Source organism: Agelaius tricolor, unplaced genomic scaffold, assembly GCF_023055355.1.
Source record: "Agelaius tricolor isolate 1412-34295 unplaced genomic scaffold, bAgeTri1.0.p SCAF_10, whole genome shotgun sequence".
Classification (NCBI taxonomy): domain Eukaryota; kingdom Metazoa; phylum Chordata; class Aves; order Passeriformes; family Icteridae; genus Agelaius; species Agelaius tricolor.
The window spans coordinates 36108807-36128240 of record NW_027269270.1 but is presented as its reverse complement, the minus strand read 5'-3'; the positions used below and the strand labels follow the sequence as shown (position 1 = coordinate 36128240).

Genomic DNA, 19434 nt, shown 5'->3' with positions numbered 1-19434 from the left:
GAATAGAAACTCACTTTTAAGTAAACATAAGTGTTTTAATGATAATCTTAACATTTCCGTGGCTGTTGAATAATGTAAATTCTTTTAGGCAGTATGAACTTCTCCAAGGTAGGTTGTGGCTTTTGGTGAGCCACTTGTAATGTTGCTGCATGGATTTTGTGGCTCATCTGTAACATTAAAGGGGGGAGAAAAAAAGTTGTGATAGAATACAGATTTTCAGCTATTCTCTTTCTAAATTTTATCCTATTAAAGTAGTTTAAAAGGAGCAGTAAAACCTAAACCCACAAAAAGTTCAAGTGATCAATACAGAGAACTCATGGTAACTTGGTATATTTAGTTATAATTTCTGTTTTCAAAGTGATATTAGTCTGACTACCTTTCGGGAATTTTTGATTTTTTTCTTCCCTTGTTTAGTAGCTCATAGAATGATCTTCCAAGATAAAGAAAACACAGCAAATAATCAGTATGTCAGAGTTAACAGTAAGTTGAATCAAATTCTTATTTTCCCAGGTTCAAAATCATAATTATTACAGTAACTAACTATCACATTCTAAAGTAGCAAGGAAGTTTCATATACAAGATTGTGGAAACCAGGAGGAGAAGGAAATGGTGGGTCAGAACAGAGGGGATGAGGACAGGTGGAAGAGAAGGAGGATGAGTCGTATCTGTTCTTCGTTAAAAAGTCTAAACAAAAATTCAAGATTTACAGGCTAAATCTATAAATACAACTGTTGATAAAAGGCTTGTGTTGAAATTATGCAACTGATGTTTTACTGGGCTCTAGGGATGAGGAACTCTTGTATGCTTTAGAGTCTGAACATTGCACAAAGGGATGTAACAAAGGGATGATAGCTGTCAGATCTTCAGATTACTATGCAAACCGAAGAGCTGCTTGTGAAATCAGCTCTTCCAAAGGGCAGGGGTAAGTCTGCACCAACAGCCTAATAAGACACAGGACAGGAGCTGTAAGCATGTGATAAACAGAAGGGTCCATTACAGCTGTGGGATACAAGATTTTACAAGATCCCGTAGTATTCTTAAGGGAGAAGACAAAAGGTGCCTGAGTGAGTGATTTCAGGCCTCAGATGGCACAGCAAGAGGACATGCTGTGGCTGTTGTCTCAGGGATCATTCCCAGAGCAGGACACTGGGTCACCATCCTGGTGTCCCCAGCACCTGCCACCCGCCTCCCTCAAGCAGCTCCGTATTTCTGCTGGACCCTTCTAGGAGTCAAAGTGATTTCCATGGTGGGATAAAGCACTGAAGACAAGGTTTTGCTCGGCAATGTAATGCCAGCTTGGCCAGACACTTAGATGCCACTGGTAATTGTTCCCCATATTTCACTAAGGCTAGTGCACGATGCCACTTGACAAGCAGGACACACCCCGCTGCTTGGCTGTGCTTCTCTGCACAGGTGAGCACAGCTACCCAGGGCATGCTGCAGTAACCAGGAGAGGAGTCACAGCAAGGACAGAAGCCCAGGTACTTTTTAGCCATCTAGCAGCTCAGCCACGCAAGCACTACAGAAATAGGTTATCCCAAGAACATTTAGTGCCAGATGAAACACCTGCAACTGCCAGACACCAGTTTAAGGAAATTTCACTTTTTAACATTTTTTCCTGTTTAGCTTTATAAAGAAACCCTGACTTTTCTTTCAGACTTACTTTGTTCAGTGGTTCTGCTACCAAGACACCCATGTTCTGAGGTTTTGCAAAACTGACAATAGCACTGTAAAGCAGAAGAAAAAAATATTTAGCATTTCCATCTCACAAAAACGCAAAGCATTTGTCACTTTCATTTTCCAGACTTAATACAAAACATTTTGCAATATAAATTTAGGATTTGGAGCTAAATCTTTTCATCACGTTAAAAACTATGTCATATCAAAAAAGGCATGCTGTTTCAGAATGGAACAGCAGAAAAATCTATGACAGGCTCATATTTTTATTCAGATATCCAAGAAACTGTATATGAAATATCCTTGAATATCTCGAAAAGAATTTTTTTTTGTACACTGTGAAATAACTTCTCAGAAGCTGAGCAGTTATATCCCAATCTACAAAACATTTTCTTGATTCCAATTTAGACCCATGATAAAAATTTACCCTCTGCTTTTGGAGAGTGTTTCCTTTCACAGCAACTATTTGTCATGCAAGAACTTTTTTTTCACAAGATTACCCTATTAACTTCTCTATATTCCAATGAATAACACCATGTTACCAATATTCCACAAATAAACAAATCTGTGGATATGAAACAATTTACTTCAGCAAGAGGAAGAACTTCAGATGGCACATTCTCCTGATGAAACCATTATATCCACTGACACATCTGTAGCTTAAAATGGAGTAGTGAAAAATCATTATAAACCCCAAATATCATAAATGTAACTCTTAAAAAAGCAGATACTGCTTAAGTTAATGATTCTGTGGATTAGGCAAGACATTTCCTACTGACATTTCAATTTAGCAATTGACAGTTTGCTACACTGACAAATATGTTATTTAAGATCTGTTTATACCATTAGGTAACTATGACTATGGAGAAGACAGGTAAAAAATTACACCCAGACAATTGGCAACAAGTGAAAATAAAAAGCTTCTAATCCCAGAAAAAAACAACAACAACAAAAAATTTCAGGAACATCACAAGTCATTCAAATTTTACTGTCATATCCTTATATTGGTTAACTTAACTTTTTGTAAAGTGACATTTAAGAAAAGTGCAGGTATTTAGGAAAAATGTTCAGTCTTTGAAAAAGCTGCAAGAAAATACTTGTTTTAATGACCACATCAACTGGTGACTGTTATTTTATTCAAAATAGAAGTATGCCTTCATTTTCAGGGCAAAACAGTTTGGTTAACCTTATAAAGTAGCAAACAGCAAAAACCAAATTAGATTTTAGATTGAAATAGGGAGTATAGCCTATACAGGAGATAAGACTCTTCCTTGGGGGAGTTGATGTGGGTTTAATTTCCTTGAGAATGTGGACAGCCTAAAGTTCATTCCTATTTCACTGGAAACTGTTTGACCATTCCTTTATTAGGCACAGGTATGTAATACATTGTTTTAGTTTCTGTTCCATAAAACATGACAATAGAGATGAGATTCAGCCTTGCCTTTCATTGCAAGGCACTATCCTTGGGTTTTGAAGTTGTTGGGTTTTGGGGTTTTTTAAGTCAATACTTATTTCAATATCAGTATTATTTTATCTACAATTTGCACAAGATAATTTAAGAATTAAACTCTTGTAGAATAAGAGTTTTCTTTGTTTTCAAGGATCATTGCCTATGAACTTGAACTACAGGGCAGGGGGAAACAGGCCCTGCATTGTAATACCTTGACTTTTCTTTTCCTGGAAGTTTAGCATTTTTCTCAGCAGGTCCATTTTCTTGCTTTTTAGACACTCTCATACCTCCAGCTTTAACTGCAAGAAAAAAGTGAAATGTGAGTAAAAATACCTACAGAACTACATACCACATTACATACACAAGAAGAGAATAATTTTACCCAGGATTACCATTAACCAGAAATCATCTTTCAGTATTTAGCTCCATGCTTTACTTGTACACACACATACACAGGAGTAGCCAAAGAGATGCAGCAAAGGCTTCAAAATTCTGTGTCACAGCAGACTCAAATCAACTTCCAGACACCATAAATCAGGAAATCAAGAGTGGTTTCAGGCACCACTAACTATATTAAACCTTAACACCTTACTATGTTAATATGCATTCTTCCCTAGAAACTATTACATCTCTGATTTGTATTTTAAAAACAAAAAAGAAAACCGAACACCATCTGAACACTTTCAGGTTTTTGAACAATGTGACTAACAGCAATAAGGGCTTCATGATCAGTTCAGGAGATCCCAGAATCAATTTTATAATGCAGAGAAGAACCAGACGTATACTCATCTTGTACTTGTGCTCCAACATGTTTAATTATATTTTATTAACATATCTGCCAATCACAAAACCAATTAGTACTAATTAAGCTACAGGCGACCTAACAACAACAATTTAAGTTCTGAGGCATATCTGAAAATTGAATTCTGAACAAAGAACACATAAAGTTATCTAAAACATTCTCTTGAAAGAAATACTTTCTCCCTCTTCAGGAGAGCATTTTAAGTTTTAAAACTGTAAGTAAGAAAGAACAACCTTAGTGTTCTTTTCTCATCCTTTTTAGCAGGTTGCTTCACCTCTCAGCAAGACTCCTATTCTGATCATGAACAATCAAGGCTAGAGTTTTAATTTGAGGGAAGGAGAGAATAGGGAAAGGATTCTAGAATTACTTAACTAGCAAGCATGAGAAATGCATTTGTATCCATCTGTAACTAATGCCCATTTTCTACCAAATCTGACTCCTAATCTGACTCCTGACCATGTATTTCCTGGTTGCAGGTTTAATTTTAGAAACAAAAATTCTCCCACAGTCATGTCCAAGGGAGCTTTATAAGATCAGACTTATGCTATAGCAAGACTTGGCTTTTCTTCTCTTCCTAAAATGACATACATACAGTTAATTATACTGCTGTATAAGCAGCAAATTCTTTGCCCAGCCATCTTACAGCTGCAAATACACTGGAGACCTAGACTGAACCTAGTCCTTCTGGCAGCCTAACCGCAAAATTAAAAGTATCTGAAATGGAAGTTTCAACCATTTGTTTCCAAGTGTCTACCAGCAAAGAGAACTGAGACTCTAAATACCATCAGCTCAAAGGTGTGAAACTCTTCCTTGTCTTTGAGGCATCTTCAAACTAAAATGACAAAGCATGTTTAAAAAAAACCAAACCAAACAACCACAAACCAAATATCAACAACAAACCAGACCAAACACACAAAAAAAAGCCCTGGCATCTTTCAGGATCTCAGAGATATTCTCAACATAATTTCTCTTCATATAAATTCATCCAGAACACAACACAGGTTATCCCAAGTGTTCTCCCACACATTGATATGCTCTCATCTTTTTAGGAACCAGTCAAACCACAAACAGGAAAACCACTAAAATTTTGGAATTAGGTAAAAAAAAAAAAAGGTAACTGAACCTAGACCTGCAGCTTTTGGTTTGGGACCTTCCCTCACATGCAGGATTGGCAATTTCTAGATACAAGCATTGTTTTTAGTTTTAATTTAGCAGGGCAAGGAGATCCAGACAGAAGCAGACATTTTAACACTATGAGGCTTCACACAAAGCACAAGGGGAGCTAGACAAGGAGGAGAGAAATACCCAACGTGGGAAGAGATACTGAAACATAGACAGTCTGGAATTGTGTCTGTTACCACTAGGCCCACAAAACAATGTTATCTATAGTGATTAAACATAACCCATGTTCCTTTCCATCTCTGCACTGACTTGAAACTAGCCACTAGGAACAGCTGTCCCACCTGTTCACACACTTCCATGGTGGGGCAAGAGTTAAACACAGATGCATCTGGGATGCTCCACAAAGCTGTTTTGTAATTTGGTTTCCAAAGCAATAGAGAGGTAAGGCAAACTTTTAATACAGAGTTCAATTTTGTGATTTTTATAAGTGACCTGTTAGCCATGTAATCCAACAGTTAAGTGACAAAATCTTTACTAATTTCCATTTTTAAAAGACCATGCATTTTTAAAATAAAACAAGAAAGTAAGGAGGTACACTCCTTTTTATGCTCTCCTCTCAAAAAAAAAACAAAACAAAAAACCCCCCCCCAAAACAAAACAAAACTAACCAACAACAACAGCAACAAAACAACATAAAAACAAACCCAAGTGAAAACAAAGCTTGGCTGAATACTGCTCAGAATAAACCACTTACTCTGCTACCTCCACCCCTCGGCCAAGCTGGTCCCCACTGCAGTCACACATAAGCTTCACCAGGACTTTCTTGGAGACTTGCAAATCTCCAAGTTGCAGAATACTATCATGCAAGTTCAGAAAGACCAGTACCTGCGCCAGGTCACTGACTGCAGCGGTTTAAAGCCCCTTTCAGGTACAGCTCAACTGTCCCTGCCACACACACAAAAGTCCAGGAATGGACTAGAGACAAGATGAAAAATTTATTTACATCCCCAATTCATGTAGAAGTATGCTAAAAAAACCTCCAAACAAAAATATTTCCAAGAAAACAAAACCGTTCTATGGGGTACAGGGAGACAGACAAGTATGTGCTCCTCAGGCACTAACTGCTCCTAATAAACCGAGGGGAAGTCCCAGCTAGTTTAAAGACTTGTAGTGACGGTTCCTCAGGTATCAAAGGCTGAGCCTGCAGTCACTGTGCTAGCAGCGACTATCTCCCAGCTCCAAAGGCTGAGCCTGCAGCATCTCTGCGTGTGCCCCAGAACAGGCACACACACACACACAGCTCACTCACTGGTGTGCTTGAGAGACAGCTCCGCACAGCTCCCGGGATGGCCCAGGAGCTGCTCACGCTGTATGCATTTACACGCTCCCCTAACAAACACATGCGCTACTACACTCGCCACTACGTCCTTAAAGTCGCGGTAGTACATCCTCAGAGCCGCCACACAGGCAGAGCGGCGGCTGGAACAGCAGGCTCGAAGGCTTCCTCACAGAGAGATCTATCTCTGTGAGGCGGGGGGGGCGCTTGGTGGAGGGGAAGTAAATTCTTCACCTTACTACAGGAGGTGGGGGATACGGCTGCAACATTAAACACAGACATTAAACATTATATCTCAATAACGCCCGATCACCGCGCGGCGCCAGCCGCACACCCGCCGACCGAGGGCACCCGTGATGGGGCGGTGCGGGACCTGCTGGGAAGAGCGGGCCGCGCACAACAGACCCGCCTCCCCAGTTCCCGGTCCTCTCCGCGGAGCAGCTGCATCTGTGTGGGACGGTGCGGCGGCAGAGCCCCCCCACACCGCGCCCGGAGCGGCCGCGGCCCCGGCCCCTACCTGCGGGAGGGCGGCGGCCCGGCGGGACACTCTTCCTCAGCACCATGGCGGAACCAGGAGCGCCGGGAACCAAGCGGGGCAGACCAGGGCAGGACCACGGAACTGCGCAGGAAACCGCGCACCGACCCGAGCGGCAGCGCCTTCGGCGGTTCGGAGCGCTTGGGGTGGGGCGGGGCGGGGTCCTGTGAGCGGGGAGCGGCGTGAGGGGCGGTACGAAGCCGATAGTGAGGGGCGGCAAGCGCTCCGAAGGGAGGTGTGAGAGGCGGAGCGGTGTGAGGGGTGGAGAGCGGTGTGAGGGCAGGTGAGAGGAGCAGGGAGCGGCGTGAGGGCAGGTGAGAGAGGCAGGGAACGGCGTGAGGGACGGCGTGAGGGGTGGGGAGCGGCGTGAGGGCAGGTGAGAGGGGCAGGGGGCGGTGTGAGGGGTGGGGAGCGGTGTGAGGGCAGGTGAGAGGGGCAGGGGGCGGTGTGAGGGGTGGTGAGCGGTGTGAGGGCAGGTGAGAGGGGCAGGGGGCGGTGTGAGGGGCGGTGTGAGAGGCGGGGAGAGAGGCGGGGAGCGGCCTGAGGGCAGGGTGTGGTGTGAGGGGCGGTGTGAGAGGTGGGGAACGGCGTGAGGGCAGGTGAGAGAGGCGGGGAGCGCTGTGAGGGGCGGGACTTTTAAAAACATTGCTAAAGAGTCAAAGAACTTGATTTAGTGAGGTAAATCTTACCCTGTTCAATCAGTAGTATCTGCTTGAGACAAGCAAAACATTGTCATTCATACGCCCTCTTTTAAAAAATCCATGACCTTAACAAACATTGACGTTTTACACAACATATTAGAAACACAAACCCAGAAAATAGATACAGCCAATCTGGAATTATTTACTGTATGAACCCCTCAATATTTTCATTTTCGGTATTTAAAATGACCAAAAAAAAAAAAAAAAAGAAGGAATTATCTTTTAATGTTTACCATCTATGCTGTAAATTATACTGCGGATGAAGAAATGTTCATCACAAAAGTTGTCAGTTTCTTGAAGCTGTCAGTGGCGGTAAGATTTTGTATTTTGTATTTCTATTCCACTATACCGGTACCGCCGGGTCTCCAGAAGGATGAGGCGGGTGCCGGGCAGGTGTGAGGCAGCAGATGCATCCCACGGCGCTCTCACAGCGTTCCGAAGGGATGTGAGTGCCCCGGGGAGGGGGACTGGGGCAGCGCCCGAGCCCCGCCGGCAGCGGCTCCGGCAGCGGCTCCTGCAGCGGCTCTGCTGCGGCTGCGGGCGCGCTGCTCACGGTGCCCGCCGAGGGAGGGCGGCCCTGCCTCTGCTGCCGCGGGCTGGGCTGGGCTGCAGGCAGCTGCTGCAACCATCGTGCACACTGTCAAAAAGATTTCCCTAGACTGCTGTAAACATGTTCTGCTTTGCTGTGCTAAAGCATTTCGTCACAAAAACTTGCTCTTTTAGGGATTCTGAAAGCAAAACACGAAAGAAGAAAAAAAATTGTTAAGTCTCGTGATTTATTTGGAATTGTCTTATTATTGGATGTCAATGATTAAGAAAAAGGACAGAGGGAATGTAAAGATAGGATGTGATTAAGTCGAATCAGAAGAAGGGGGAAATAAAGTAAAAAAAAAGGAAGAGAAAATAGACTAAGAAACCAGTAGGTATTTATAGCACAAAAACCACCTTATGAGTGACTACTGTTGGCTTGGATCTTTAAAGCAGAAAAAATGAAAGGACATCCAGTCTAAACTAGATCTCTCTGATATTTAATTCTGTATGTATGAGGCAGGAAATAGTTTTGAAATGCAGCAATTTCCTCCCTAGAAAAGCAACTTACTTTGCAAATATTAAAGTTGATAGTACTGCAAATCTCTGCCCATAAGCATTTAGCCTGAAGTGGATGATGGCAATTTTGATTGGGAAAATAAATTCTTTTACGTAAAATGATCTGCAGGAGAGAGAACAAAAGAACCCTACTCTGAAGTACTTGGCCAGGAGTAGGGGGTTTTGATATTCATGTTTCTCTGCCTCAGCAGAGAAATACTGATTTTTTCAGTTTGTTTACCTGAGCTGTTTGTTACTGCACAGATTGGAGAGGTGAAATTTCATTACTTACCACATAAGGCAGTCATGTAGCACAGCTTTGGTGCGCTGCCTAAAGCATTAATAATGATAAGGTTTAGTGCCATTGTACATCTGTTCTAGGAATTCTTGGGACAAGCATGGGAACTTGGTTTAAATAAGAAATTTTAAGTTCATGTTGACTTCTTACCATATTAAATATAATATGCCATTTCTTTTTTTCTTTTTCTTCCACTCTCTTTACTTAATTTCCTTTGTCACTTGGTATATCTTTAAATCAGAGGCTGTTGTGAAGTGAAACCATATTTATATAGTACTTTTTGGTGCACCTTATTCTTGACAGGCAGCCCTTGGCACTACCTCAACAATGCCACTGTGCCAGCTTAGATTTGTAAACCTGATTTTATGTAATGATTTCATTTATTTAGACTTTTTTTCTGTTTTCATTTAGACTTTTTACCTGTAGGAAATTGTTAGACTGGTTTGGCTGGGTGAGAAGAATTAGCAAGAGAATAATCCTTCTGTGGCTGTGGGATAGTGCAGTTGAAATCTCTTGCTTTTCCTGCCATCCTCAGTCCCATTTCCCAATCACGTAAATACCAAACTTCAGAGATGTTCATCTGATGCTGGGGATAGGTTTATTTTAATGATAGTAATTTGTGAATGACTGAATTAAAAATGAGTTTATATTGTAATGGTTCTACATATTTTCAGAATGTGGTTTTTTTCATAACACAGGCAGATGTGGGAAAGCCTGGGGACAGACACAGAATTTTAACTGCGATAAAGAGACAATAGTAATTTAAATTTTCCTGAGTGGTGCTCTCAGCATCTCTCACATTCCTGGAAATTTCTCCTTTATAATCTATGTTCTAAAGGCAGGTTATTAGCCGATTGCAAAGTTTGAAAAGTCACTGGGCAGGAACAAAAATCACTATGCTCCCAAGCAGACCGTCTGTTCTAATCCAACTAACAGCTACTAGCATAATTATACACCAGTGTCTCGGGATGACAACCAGACAGCCCACATCAAAAACAAGCAGTTAGCATACAGACATATGGAATACCTTCCTCATGTGTCATATTTTAAACCGCATCTCTCTGTTGTTAAGATCTACTGCTCGTGACTCTGCAGTAGTTTCCCTTCTCTGTCTTATTCCCAGTATTGCTTGTTTTCAAATGTCAGAATTACTAAATTGTGGCTACTGACACAAACTGATACTGGTTTTATATCTGGCAACTGAATGGTGAAATACTACTGCTGCTTTCTCAAAGTCAGTGACAGGTAGGCAATACCTTTTTCAGATGAGTCAATATAGCTGGTTTTAGATGCTCCAGGAGCCCAGTGGAGACAGCAAATATTCTGAGGCAGGTACATAGTGCTTTTTTGTTTTGTTTTGTTTTTTGTTTGTCATGCTTTAATTTCTCCCACCCATGGTTTTATGTTCTGTTCAGCACAAAGTTAATAATATTAGAGAGATCATTTGTGTTAAGTGTCTAAAGCAAGGAGAAGTAAAGGCAGACATGTTTTCAGTGAGGTTTGTATTCATATAATTTTTCACTAGTGCATGTAGTATATATTTGATAAAATCTGGAGGATATGTCTGGCTTCACATCTGTAAAGCTTGCCTGTTTTTTGTAGGGAACCTGACACGTTCAGGTCTTGGTTCTGATCTGGATGCTGATTGTTTCTCAGACCACAGGAGAAAAAGAAGTCTCCAGGCTGGAAGGTAAAGGGCAACATCATTAAGCAGAGGAACCTTACTGGCTAATTTTAATAATAGTTTTTTTTTTTTTCTCTTTTCCCCACAGAAGGACTAAAAAGATATACCTTTGTCATCACATGTTTTATCCACCTATGTGCCCATGTTTAAAAAGTATTACTGGGCAGTGGAATAAGTGAGTGAATTCTAAAGAATTAGGTTGCAACACACAGACAGAGGCCTTTAGAATTTCATCTTAATGGAGATCAGTTTCTTCTCAGAGTGCGATTGCTTTTTGCCAATGAATAGGCAGATAGTTCATTCCACAATCTTTCTGACTTTGACAGCTAGCTGAAAATTAGCACATTCCATAGCCTGCTACTTGTCTTATTCTTTTACACAGGATTCACATAACGTGGGACAGACCAGGAGGTGATGTTTCATACAACAGAACGGTATGTATGACAGCATTTACTAGAATCTGGGGTGCCCTGAAGCAGTAAGGAGATAGGGCGCCTGATATCATTGGCCTGCTCTAGGACTAGCACTGGTCAGTGAACCAGCTGACCCTGACAACCTGACCCAGCTCTTTGGATGGCTGCAGAAATGCTACTGCTGCAGTCTCCCCAAGGGACCCCTGCTTTGTTTCACACAGCACTATCAATTTCTACTGGCGTGACAATGAGTCTACTATGGCTGCACACTAAATCTTGTGATGTAATTACCAACTCTACTCTGAACTAAAATGCCATTAACCAAGCCAAATAAACATTACATTTTTTTTTTGATGGGGTAAAAACCTTAATAAGAGCAAAAATGCAGTATTTTTTGAAAATGCATGCATTTTAAATTAGTGAATGTCCTATAAGTTGTATCCATCTCAATACAAAATATTTAGAATCTCTAATAAAGTACTGATGTCTTTGGATAACAGACCTCACGAATATTACATCGATGCTAATTGTGAGCAAATGAAGAACCATTCTGCTGATTTCTGCCTTCCAGGCAGACAGTCACTTACCCCCCCTCCATGGCAGTGTTTGGAGAGGTTTCCAAGTGGGGCAGCCAGCACTGAGTCCCTCCCTCACCTCTACCTGATGGCCACAAATGAATCCCTGCACTCTGTGATGGGAAATGACCAACCTTCCAGCATGTCTCAGTGACAGCTTTCCCCTTGTGCCTGCTGTTGTTGACAGCTACAGGAATCTACTTGTAGCTACAAAGTCATGTTCGCCTTGTTTTTCAAAAAGATTATTCCTGTTTATGTTACCTTTTGTGTTAGTCTTCGATACAGTAACTCAAATGAAGAATGCATGCTTGAGTACTGTCCTCAGCTGAGATGGATTCTCTTCAGTCTGTTAACTGTGATGGAAAAACTCATTAGCCTTTTCCCAGTGCTCTCCCATCCTTCTTCAGAAGACTGGAAACCCTGAAAACCCAAGGAAAATGCAGTGATGTGGAGCAATAATGGTGGTTACAGACAGGGTAGAGGTAACAGACTGTAGAGCACAGGAGAGTTTGTGATTTAGTTACTTAAAATAATCAAACATATTTATTGGAAACAAATCCAAGCAGACTGTACTCAGAATGGAAACCATCATTTCTAGGACAGCAAGGTGACCTCAATTTCCTTCAGAGAGCAAGAGGAGGGGTAGAGGGGTGATGGAAAGAAAGCGGGCTAGAGTTCTGAAGTATCTTGGATTGCCAATACCAAAAGTAAAAACAGAAGTCTGAGGAATCTTGGTAGGAAGGTGCTGGATTTAGCACTTTGGGCCACCAGCCTGACACATTCAGGACATTTCCACTGGAGAGAGCTGGGAAAATGGCCCAAATGTTTTGATATGTTTAACCTGCTTAAGAACATGCAATTAGACTTAATTTTCATGGTATTTGTTTCTGAATATCACACAGAGAAAATAATAAGAAAAAAATGAACAGGGAACAGCTTTCCATGGATGAGACTTCCATATTTATTGTTATTCCATGTGCATAGAAAATGGCAGTGAAGTTCCTTATGAAATAGGCAGGGAATGGGAGAGATATGGATATACTGGACTAGACTTTGTGCTTCAAAATTACACTATTCATTTTTTAAAATTTGGGCTCTTCTTAGAATTCACAACACTTTCTTGGTTTTGGGGTTTTTTTTTGGTGCATGATGTTTCAAATTCCTTTTCCAATGACACACTGCATTACAAATGGATGGCACTTGAGACCAATGTGGCATTTCCATATTTACACCAACAAAGAAATTTACATGACGCAGTAGCATACAATCCTGACATTCAGTAATAGCAATAAAACAAGGGCAGCCATTGGATTTTTTCTGTACAAACTATCAGAACAAGACTTTTATTCACATTAAAAAAATCGGCTTTAATTTGCTCTGACCTACACACTTTCCAAATTCATCATACTCAATTCTCAAACCTTTCATCACATCGCCCACACCCTCACCAGACTACAGGAGCTACAAGTAATGATACCTAACACCTAAGCAGAGCAAAACCATCCCTGCCAGCTTTTTCTCCTGACAATTCCTCACTCAAAAAAACCCCAAAAAACCAAAACCAACCAAACAAAAAACAACCCCAAAACCAAGCCACCACCCCCCGCCTCCCCCCCACCCCCCCCCCAAAAAAAAAACCAAAACACCAATCATCCTTTTTCCTTCTTTTCTTTCACTTTCATATTTCTTAGCCAAAACAACACGGGGCCATTCCAGTCCTTCTCAAGCCAGACAAGAAGCACGCTGGGTTCTTCTCTCTGTGCTACACCCAGGAGTCAGGAGAGCCTGGGTACTGTTCTGCTCGGTAAGAAGATCGTCTGGTGGAATAAAAGTCTACATAATTGGTGGTCGATTTCAGTCCATACTGTGTTGTGTAATCTGAAGTAGCAGGAAAGTGAACTCGATCGTCAAAGTAAGGATCCTCGTAGCTGTGTGGGGACTGCAGGTACAACCGATAGGCATCGTAGTTTTTCCTGGTGGTATCTTCTTGGCTGTAGTACAATTGCTGATGCTGCTGGTAAAATGATATCAAAATAAACTTTCAAAAATATAATTAGCTGAGAAAATACTGTACCCAAGTGCAGCTCGACCCATGACAGTAATGTAGGTTCCAAACCTCCATGAAATATACCCAGGGAAATGGAGGAAATGCCCCTGAGTTTGCTTTGTGTCTCCTCCTACATCACTTGAAGGGAGTAACTCTAAAAGTGCACAATTTTAGAGCTCAAGTACAGTAAGTACAGAACCTGGCCACACCCACCAAAACCAGCCCAAACCCAATCTGAGTCAGAAAAGAGGTCTCAGATCCCACTGTAAGAAGGTGTTAAAACAGGTGACTCATATGGAGGCAGCCAGGCTCCATCAGCCCCGAGGCCCTGCCAGCTCAGGGCACTGAGCCAGGACAATGGAACGGGGCATGTGGCCAGAGCCCCAGGCTTGGCCCCTCCTGCTGGGCCTGGGCAGCAGCTGCTACCTGAACACACCTCTGGGCTCACCTGCAGCCGCCGGTTCTGCTCTCTCGCTGGTGAGGAATAGGAACTGATGTAAATTGGTGAAGCTTTGCTAGAACCTGGGAGAAAAAGGTTAATGCATAACTTCAGTCTTTATTCATTCAGCCGTAAGTCTATAGGTTTTTATCTTGCCTTTTATGTAGCACCCATACTATTAAATCTGCAGATTTCTGTGCCTGCTAATGATACAATGTAATATCAGAATGAAGGCAAATGTCCCTCAGCAGCATTTACAGCAAAGTCAGGAGGCTTATGTTGCTGTTTCTCATTTTACAGACTGAAAATCTTTAAAGCAAGGAGTTTCCTTCTCTTTAGTCACTGTCATCTCTTGTTTCGCTACTTGTGTGACATAGTAGGAAGGAAAAGAGAGATCAGAGAAAAATGAAATCTTGATATAATCTAGTAATATAATAATATACAACTGCACATTAAAATTTATAACATCATCATTATAATATAATGTACATAATAATACAATTTTCTGTTCTAGTATTTTAAATAAAAATAAGAATTCCAACTGCCTCTCACCTCCCAGTATAGAAAGGGATCTGTGTTTACTCTGGTACTGGGCAGTTTTACAGAGGACAGCAGAGCTGGTGACACCCTGCCCTGTGCCACAGCCAGGGAATACAAAGAATGGAAAGGGAAAGCAGCAGCTGGTAGCAAGCAGCCTGCTAATGCAGTAGTCTGTGTATGACTGTGAACTCTTCCCACAAGGGATAGTTCCCTGTTCCAGAAGATGGTCAGCTGGTCTCTTACCAGTGTAGATGTCTTTATGTGCAATGACATCGCCCTGGCTACTGTAATACTGCATAGAAGGGTGCGTCCTGTCGTACTCGGAGCGAGGCTCTCTGATTCCCAACAAAGCCGGGGACGAGGACGTGCTGCCAACTGACAGGAAAAGAGAGGTTCTCAGCATTGACAACAAAAGCCTTTTGCACAGCCAGCCTTCACCACTGCCTGCTCCAAGTGCTCACTGCCAGGGGATGGGTAAGGACAGAACAGCCGGAGCTATTCCTGGGTGAACACCCTAGAGCTGCCAGCCAGGTACCAGAGACTGCAAGGGGCACTCACTGCTCTGTGGTGCTCGCAGGCAGACGCGGGACTTTTGTGACACTCACAGCCCAGATATGGGACCTTACCATGCTAGGACATCGCCTGTGTGGAGGCAGAAGATGACACTCTGCTAATGGTGATGGTTTACCTAAGTTACACTTAAACACAATACTTAAGGCTACCCTGTCACTTGTCCAACCTACCTGGCCTCACAGGTGAGTCCTGGGCATGGTGTGCTCTGGGAGGCCAATGGCCATGGGGGGATCCCAGCTAGGGACCACTTGTGTTCCTCAATAAGCAGCTGAATCTCAACTGCCGTTGTAAGAAGTTCTGCTAAATCCTCCCTGGTCTACATATCCCTTGGGCTTTGTTGGCTCAGAAAGACTCCAGCAATGGGAGTAAAATAGTTAAAAACAATTTCTATAAATTTTGAATCAAAATATTAGTTCAGTGATAATCTTCCTCCACTGATGTGTCCGTTACATCATAGCTCAGAATTCTGTGTTTTTATGGATAATTTAATTACTGGTATTTTCCTGGCACATTCATGGCTAAATATGCCATGTTGTTAAAAATCTGACATGGGTCAACATAATAATGTGTGTTTTAATGATGAAGTGACTGAAACAAGAACAACTGTTTCAGGCCAAGCGTATCTGTTCCAATAGGCATCTGCTGTGCTCAGCAGGATGCTGTACAGCCCCTCTGGGGATGTGGGCCTTTCACCACTTCCACTGACTCCCTTGGGCTTGGCTGTGCTCTAGAGCAGAAAAGCAGACACTTCCTATTAGGAATTTTTACTAAACCCTCTTTGAAATACAACATCCTCTGAATATTAAATTAGAGCTGCTCATCTACTTCCTACTTGTCATTCAAAGAACTGGAGTAACACCGTTGTTCTGCTGCTGTATCCTGGGAGAGAAAACGCCGAGATAGAAATTTGACAGTTGGTGTCAGAATATCCTTTTACACTTGGGTAGAATCCAGTCATTCCCTGAGCATAAGCTGTACTGGCTTTCTTGGTGGGTGAGAGGAACTCTGGCATAAACGCCACAACAGGTTTACTTCTTGTAGGAAAACAAACCCCTGGTGGAGTCCTTGTTTTTCAAGTCAACCATGTCATAAAGGAATGTGTGAGGGTTATTACTTTTATGTAAATAAGCAATTAAACAAGAGTGTTGTAGGAACTGGTCACTAATTTTAGTAGTCACAGCAGGTAGGCATTTCTCAGTATTAACAGAGATCTGCTGCAGATAGTTTCTAGAAGAGTAAATTGGGTAAAATAAAATGCCATATGATGACAAAATAGAAGGCTTCAGGTGGTTTTGTATCAGCTGTCTTGAAGATCTAAATCCTAACACTGAACACATTGAAGGAACAAAGGTGACAAATAAACAAGGAAGAGTCAGAAAAGTAAGGGTTTTGGGTTTGGTTGCTCATTCTTATGGAACATGACATAGTTGGGAATGAAAATGAGCTCCTCGCTGTGGGTGTGTTGCTGTTTATGCTGCCAGGTCCCCACATTCCATGAGGCCACTCCACAATCCCCACACAGCACAGGAGAAGTGGCTTTGAACGGGGCAACGGTTGGTAACAACATCCAGCTCTATTCATTGAGGATTTCACTTTGCAGGAACAATTCAGGGAGTACTCAGAGCATGTGAAGTACTTTGCTTAAACACCAATGTTGCGGTGTGAAGCAATTTCCTGTTTCACCTTTCCCAGTCCCTCAGGTGTGCCAACCTCTCCCTTCCCCTCCCCCTTGCCCCCTTGCTAAGTGCTGTCCATCAATCTTAACATTCCAGCAAGGCCCTGGTCTGGTTGGTGCAGTTCAAAAGATGCTTCTCAGCCCTGGGGTCATTGGCCAGTCTGGGTGTCATTGTCCCCTGAGACTCCCCCCCTGCCACCTGGTTGGTGGCTCCTTCTTCACCTGCCCCTTCTCCTCTCCCTCCCCTCGAGCTTAAAAAGACACGGGACCATGCGGTCGGCATTCTGTTGGAGCTGGTACAAGATTCAGAGATCTGTGACCCTGGGATAAATCTCTGGATTGAACCCTACGGCAGAATCCGTCTCCTTTTCCTCTTCACCTCGCCTAAAGCCTTTCCACCAGAGGTAAACCTGAGTTCCTGCTTGCCTGAACTTGTTCCAAGTGCCAGCTGCTACATCCAGCCAGCCAAAGGTGTCTCTGAGGTGAAACACCACAAACGGCTCAAGTATGGTCTTTGCTGCCTACTTGCCTGTCACCTCTTCCCTTTGTTATGTTGCCTTTGGTCAAGCAGCAAGGGCCGGAGCCCAGGCACGTTCCATCCGGTAATATTGGGATCATATTCCAATACACCAAGGAGCAACGGCCTGACCTCTGTGTTTTAAATGGGATTAATACCAAACTGAGAGGTGTTTGAATTAAAAACACGGGACAGCAGGTCCCCTTCACCCTCCCTGACTGACCTGACTGCATGACAGGTGACATCTGCTGATTTGCTGTAGATAGAGAAGGATGGGATTTGAACCTCTCTCGTTCCAGTGTTGATACAGGTGTAATAAAGTGACTTTGATTCCATCCATCCTATGGAGTGGCAAAAAGAAAAACACATCAGAATAAGGTGCAAGTTATAAATAAATAGGAGGAGTTTTTGTGGCACCATTTTCCAGTGTAAGCTAATTTTACAATTTACCTTTTTGTAAATGCTCCGGAGGTCTCGGTACTGCCACAGCGTGTTCAGTACCTGGGCCGCCGCCTTGACAACCTTCAGCGAGGACCTGAGGAGGTGAAGAATATGGCAGTGTGAGAAAGACACAGAATTCCACTTCAAACAAACAGTGTTCCTGAGCTCTGTAACAGCCTGAACCTGCTGCTGTGGGGCAAACCAGACCCTGCATCACCAGTGTGAGCACAGCCAAGCCAGCAGCCTCACCACAGGTGGGGCTCCTGCTGCCCCATCCACCAGCCACAGGGGCCTCCTGCTGCTGACCCACCACACGCTCACAGCTTTCATTTCCACTAGACAACCACAGTGCCAGCAGAGAACTTGTCTCATGGCCTCCCTGGAGCCCTGATAGAGTGGGCAGGACCAGCTCCCCTCAGCCAGCACTTGCTTGGCAAGTTCGAGGGCATTCCCCTGGCTACGTTCTCCTGCCACTGACCAAAGGGCTGCACTAGGTACAATTCATAGTTGCTGGGATACATCCTGACTAAGGTGCCCACAGAGTCTGACCTGGAAAAGCTCCAAATATTTTATTAATCTTATAGGTGTTGAAGAGGTGACTGGCTAACTCATTGAACCTGAACAGGTCCCGTGACCATGGTAACTGTGAGCAGCTGTACAAGCCTCCAGAAGCCTGGGACAGAGAACACTGCCCAAGACAGTGGTACCAGTGCCTCCTCCCTCCCAGTGAGACTCCAGCTGACAGCTCCTCAGACCCAGACCCAGACCCAAAGGCAGATTTTTTTTCACTCAAAAAAAGCATTTCCCTCATTGTTAAGCACTGTAAATGGACACAAACAGCTCAGGTATGGTCTTTGCTGCCTACTTGCCTGTCACCTCTTCCCTTTGTTATGTTGACCAGCTTCTCTATTCCACCGGTGTCGGCGAGGGCCTTGGCATTCTCCATGTTCTTGCTGGTGACCTCGTGCAGGGCGCAGCAGATGGCGGCCACCGTCTCGTCCGACAGGATGCTGGGCCCGTTGCCTCCTGGCAGCCGATTGACCAGGTCTCGCATCGCGTACTTGCCTGGAAACACACCCACAGAACCAGGTCAAAACCGCAGCTTGGTCCTTCAGGCTGGAAATTGCAGGATTCAGCATAAAACTGCAGCTGAAGGCAGTGAGAAGCAGCACAGCACCAAAATCCGCCAAGAATTCACATTTTACACACAGCCCAGGGAGACCACGTGACAATTTTTGAATGTTTTTTTTCCTTTTAGCTTAGAAGTGTGGGAAGCTGAATTCTGCACTAAAAGAGGAACAATTTTAAACAAGAATTATTTGGAGAAAGAAGAATTGTTCAAGGAAAAATGTTAGGCTACTTATTATGACTGACAGAGCAATGCATATTGCTGGGCTTCATCTATGGGAGGATTAAAGGAATCCTTACAGTAACTGGAAATTCTTTCTTCTGGATGTTCTGTTCACCTTGTTTGCTACCTGTCAGTGCTCAGCTCTGTCAGGCTCCAGTTGCTGACTGATGCC

The 19434-nt window shown here is 43.2% G+C and overlaps 2 protein-coding genes and 1 long non-coding RNA gene across 6 annotated transcripts in view; 1 reads left to right on the top strand and 2 right to left on the bottom strand.

The window, feature by feature from the left end:
- TANC1 (tetratricopeptide repeat, ankyrin repeat and coiled-coil containing 1) overlaps positions 1 to 1724 on the bottom strand; it is a 73756-nt gene extending 72032 nt beyond the window's left edge. The window contains exon 1 of one of the 2 annotated variants that reach the window (XM_071435578.1): positions 1664 to 1724. The gene's annotated coding sequence lies outside the window, so the exon portion shown is untranslated. The remainder of the gene's footprint in view (positions 1 to 1663) is intronic. The other variant, XM_071435575.1, reaches the window with a different exon arrangement.
- A 5390-nt stretch (positions 1725 to 7114) lies between these two features.
- On the top strand, positions 7115 to 14706 carry LOC139593979 (uncharacterized). Of its 3 annotated transcripts, none has more exons than XR_011680469.1 (4): positions 7115 to 7205; positions 10610 to 10697; positions 11074 to 11125; positions 13371 to 14706. It is a non-coding gene; the product is annotated as an uncharacterized lncRNA (long non-coding RNA). The 3 variants fall into 3 exon arrangements; XR_011680468.1 differs by having other exon boundaries at positions 7143 to 7236; positions 13371 to 13732; XR_011680467.1 differs by lacking the exon at positions 7115 to 7205 and having other exon boundaries at positions 8113 to 10697; positions 13371 to 13732.
- Positions 12617 to 19434, bottom strand: part of PKP4 (plakophilin 4) — a 67550-nt gene continuing 60732 nt past the window's right edge. Inside the window, exons 18-23 of the mRNA XM_071435584.1 lie at positions 18781 to 18976; positions 17921 to 18005; positions 17694 to 17811; positions 14949 to 15080; positions 14175 to 14248; positions 12617 to 13693 (exon numbers count right to left, since the gene is read on the bottom strand). Of these exons, the coding sequence (XP_071291685.1) occupies positions 13442 to 13693; positions 14175 to 14248; positions 14949 to 15080; positions 17694 to 17811; positions 17921 to 18005; positions 18781 to 18976 (857 nt within the window). The 3' untranslated portion in view covers positions 12617 to 13441. The remainder of the gene's footprint in view (positions 13694 to 14174; positions 14249 to 14948; positions 15081 to 17693; positions 17812 to 17920; positions 18006 to 18780; positions 18977 to 19434) is intronic.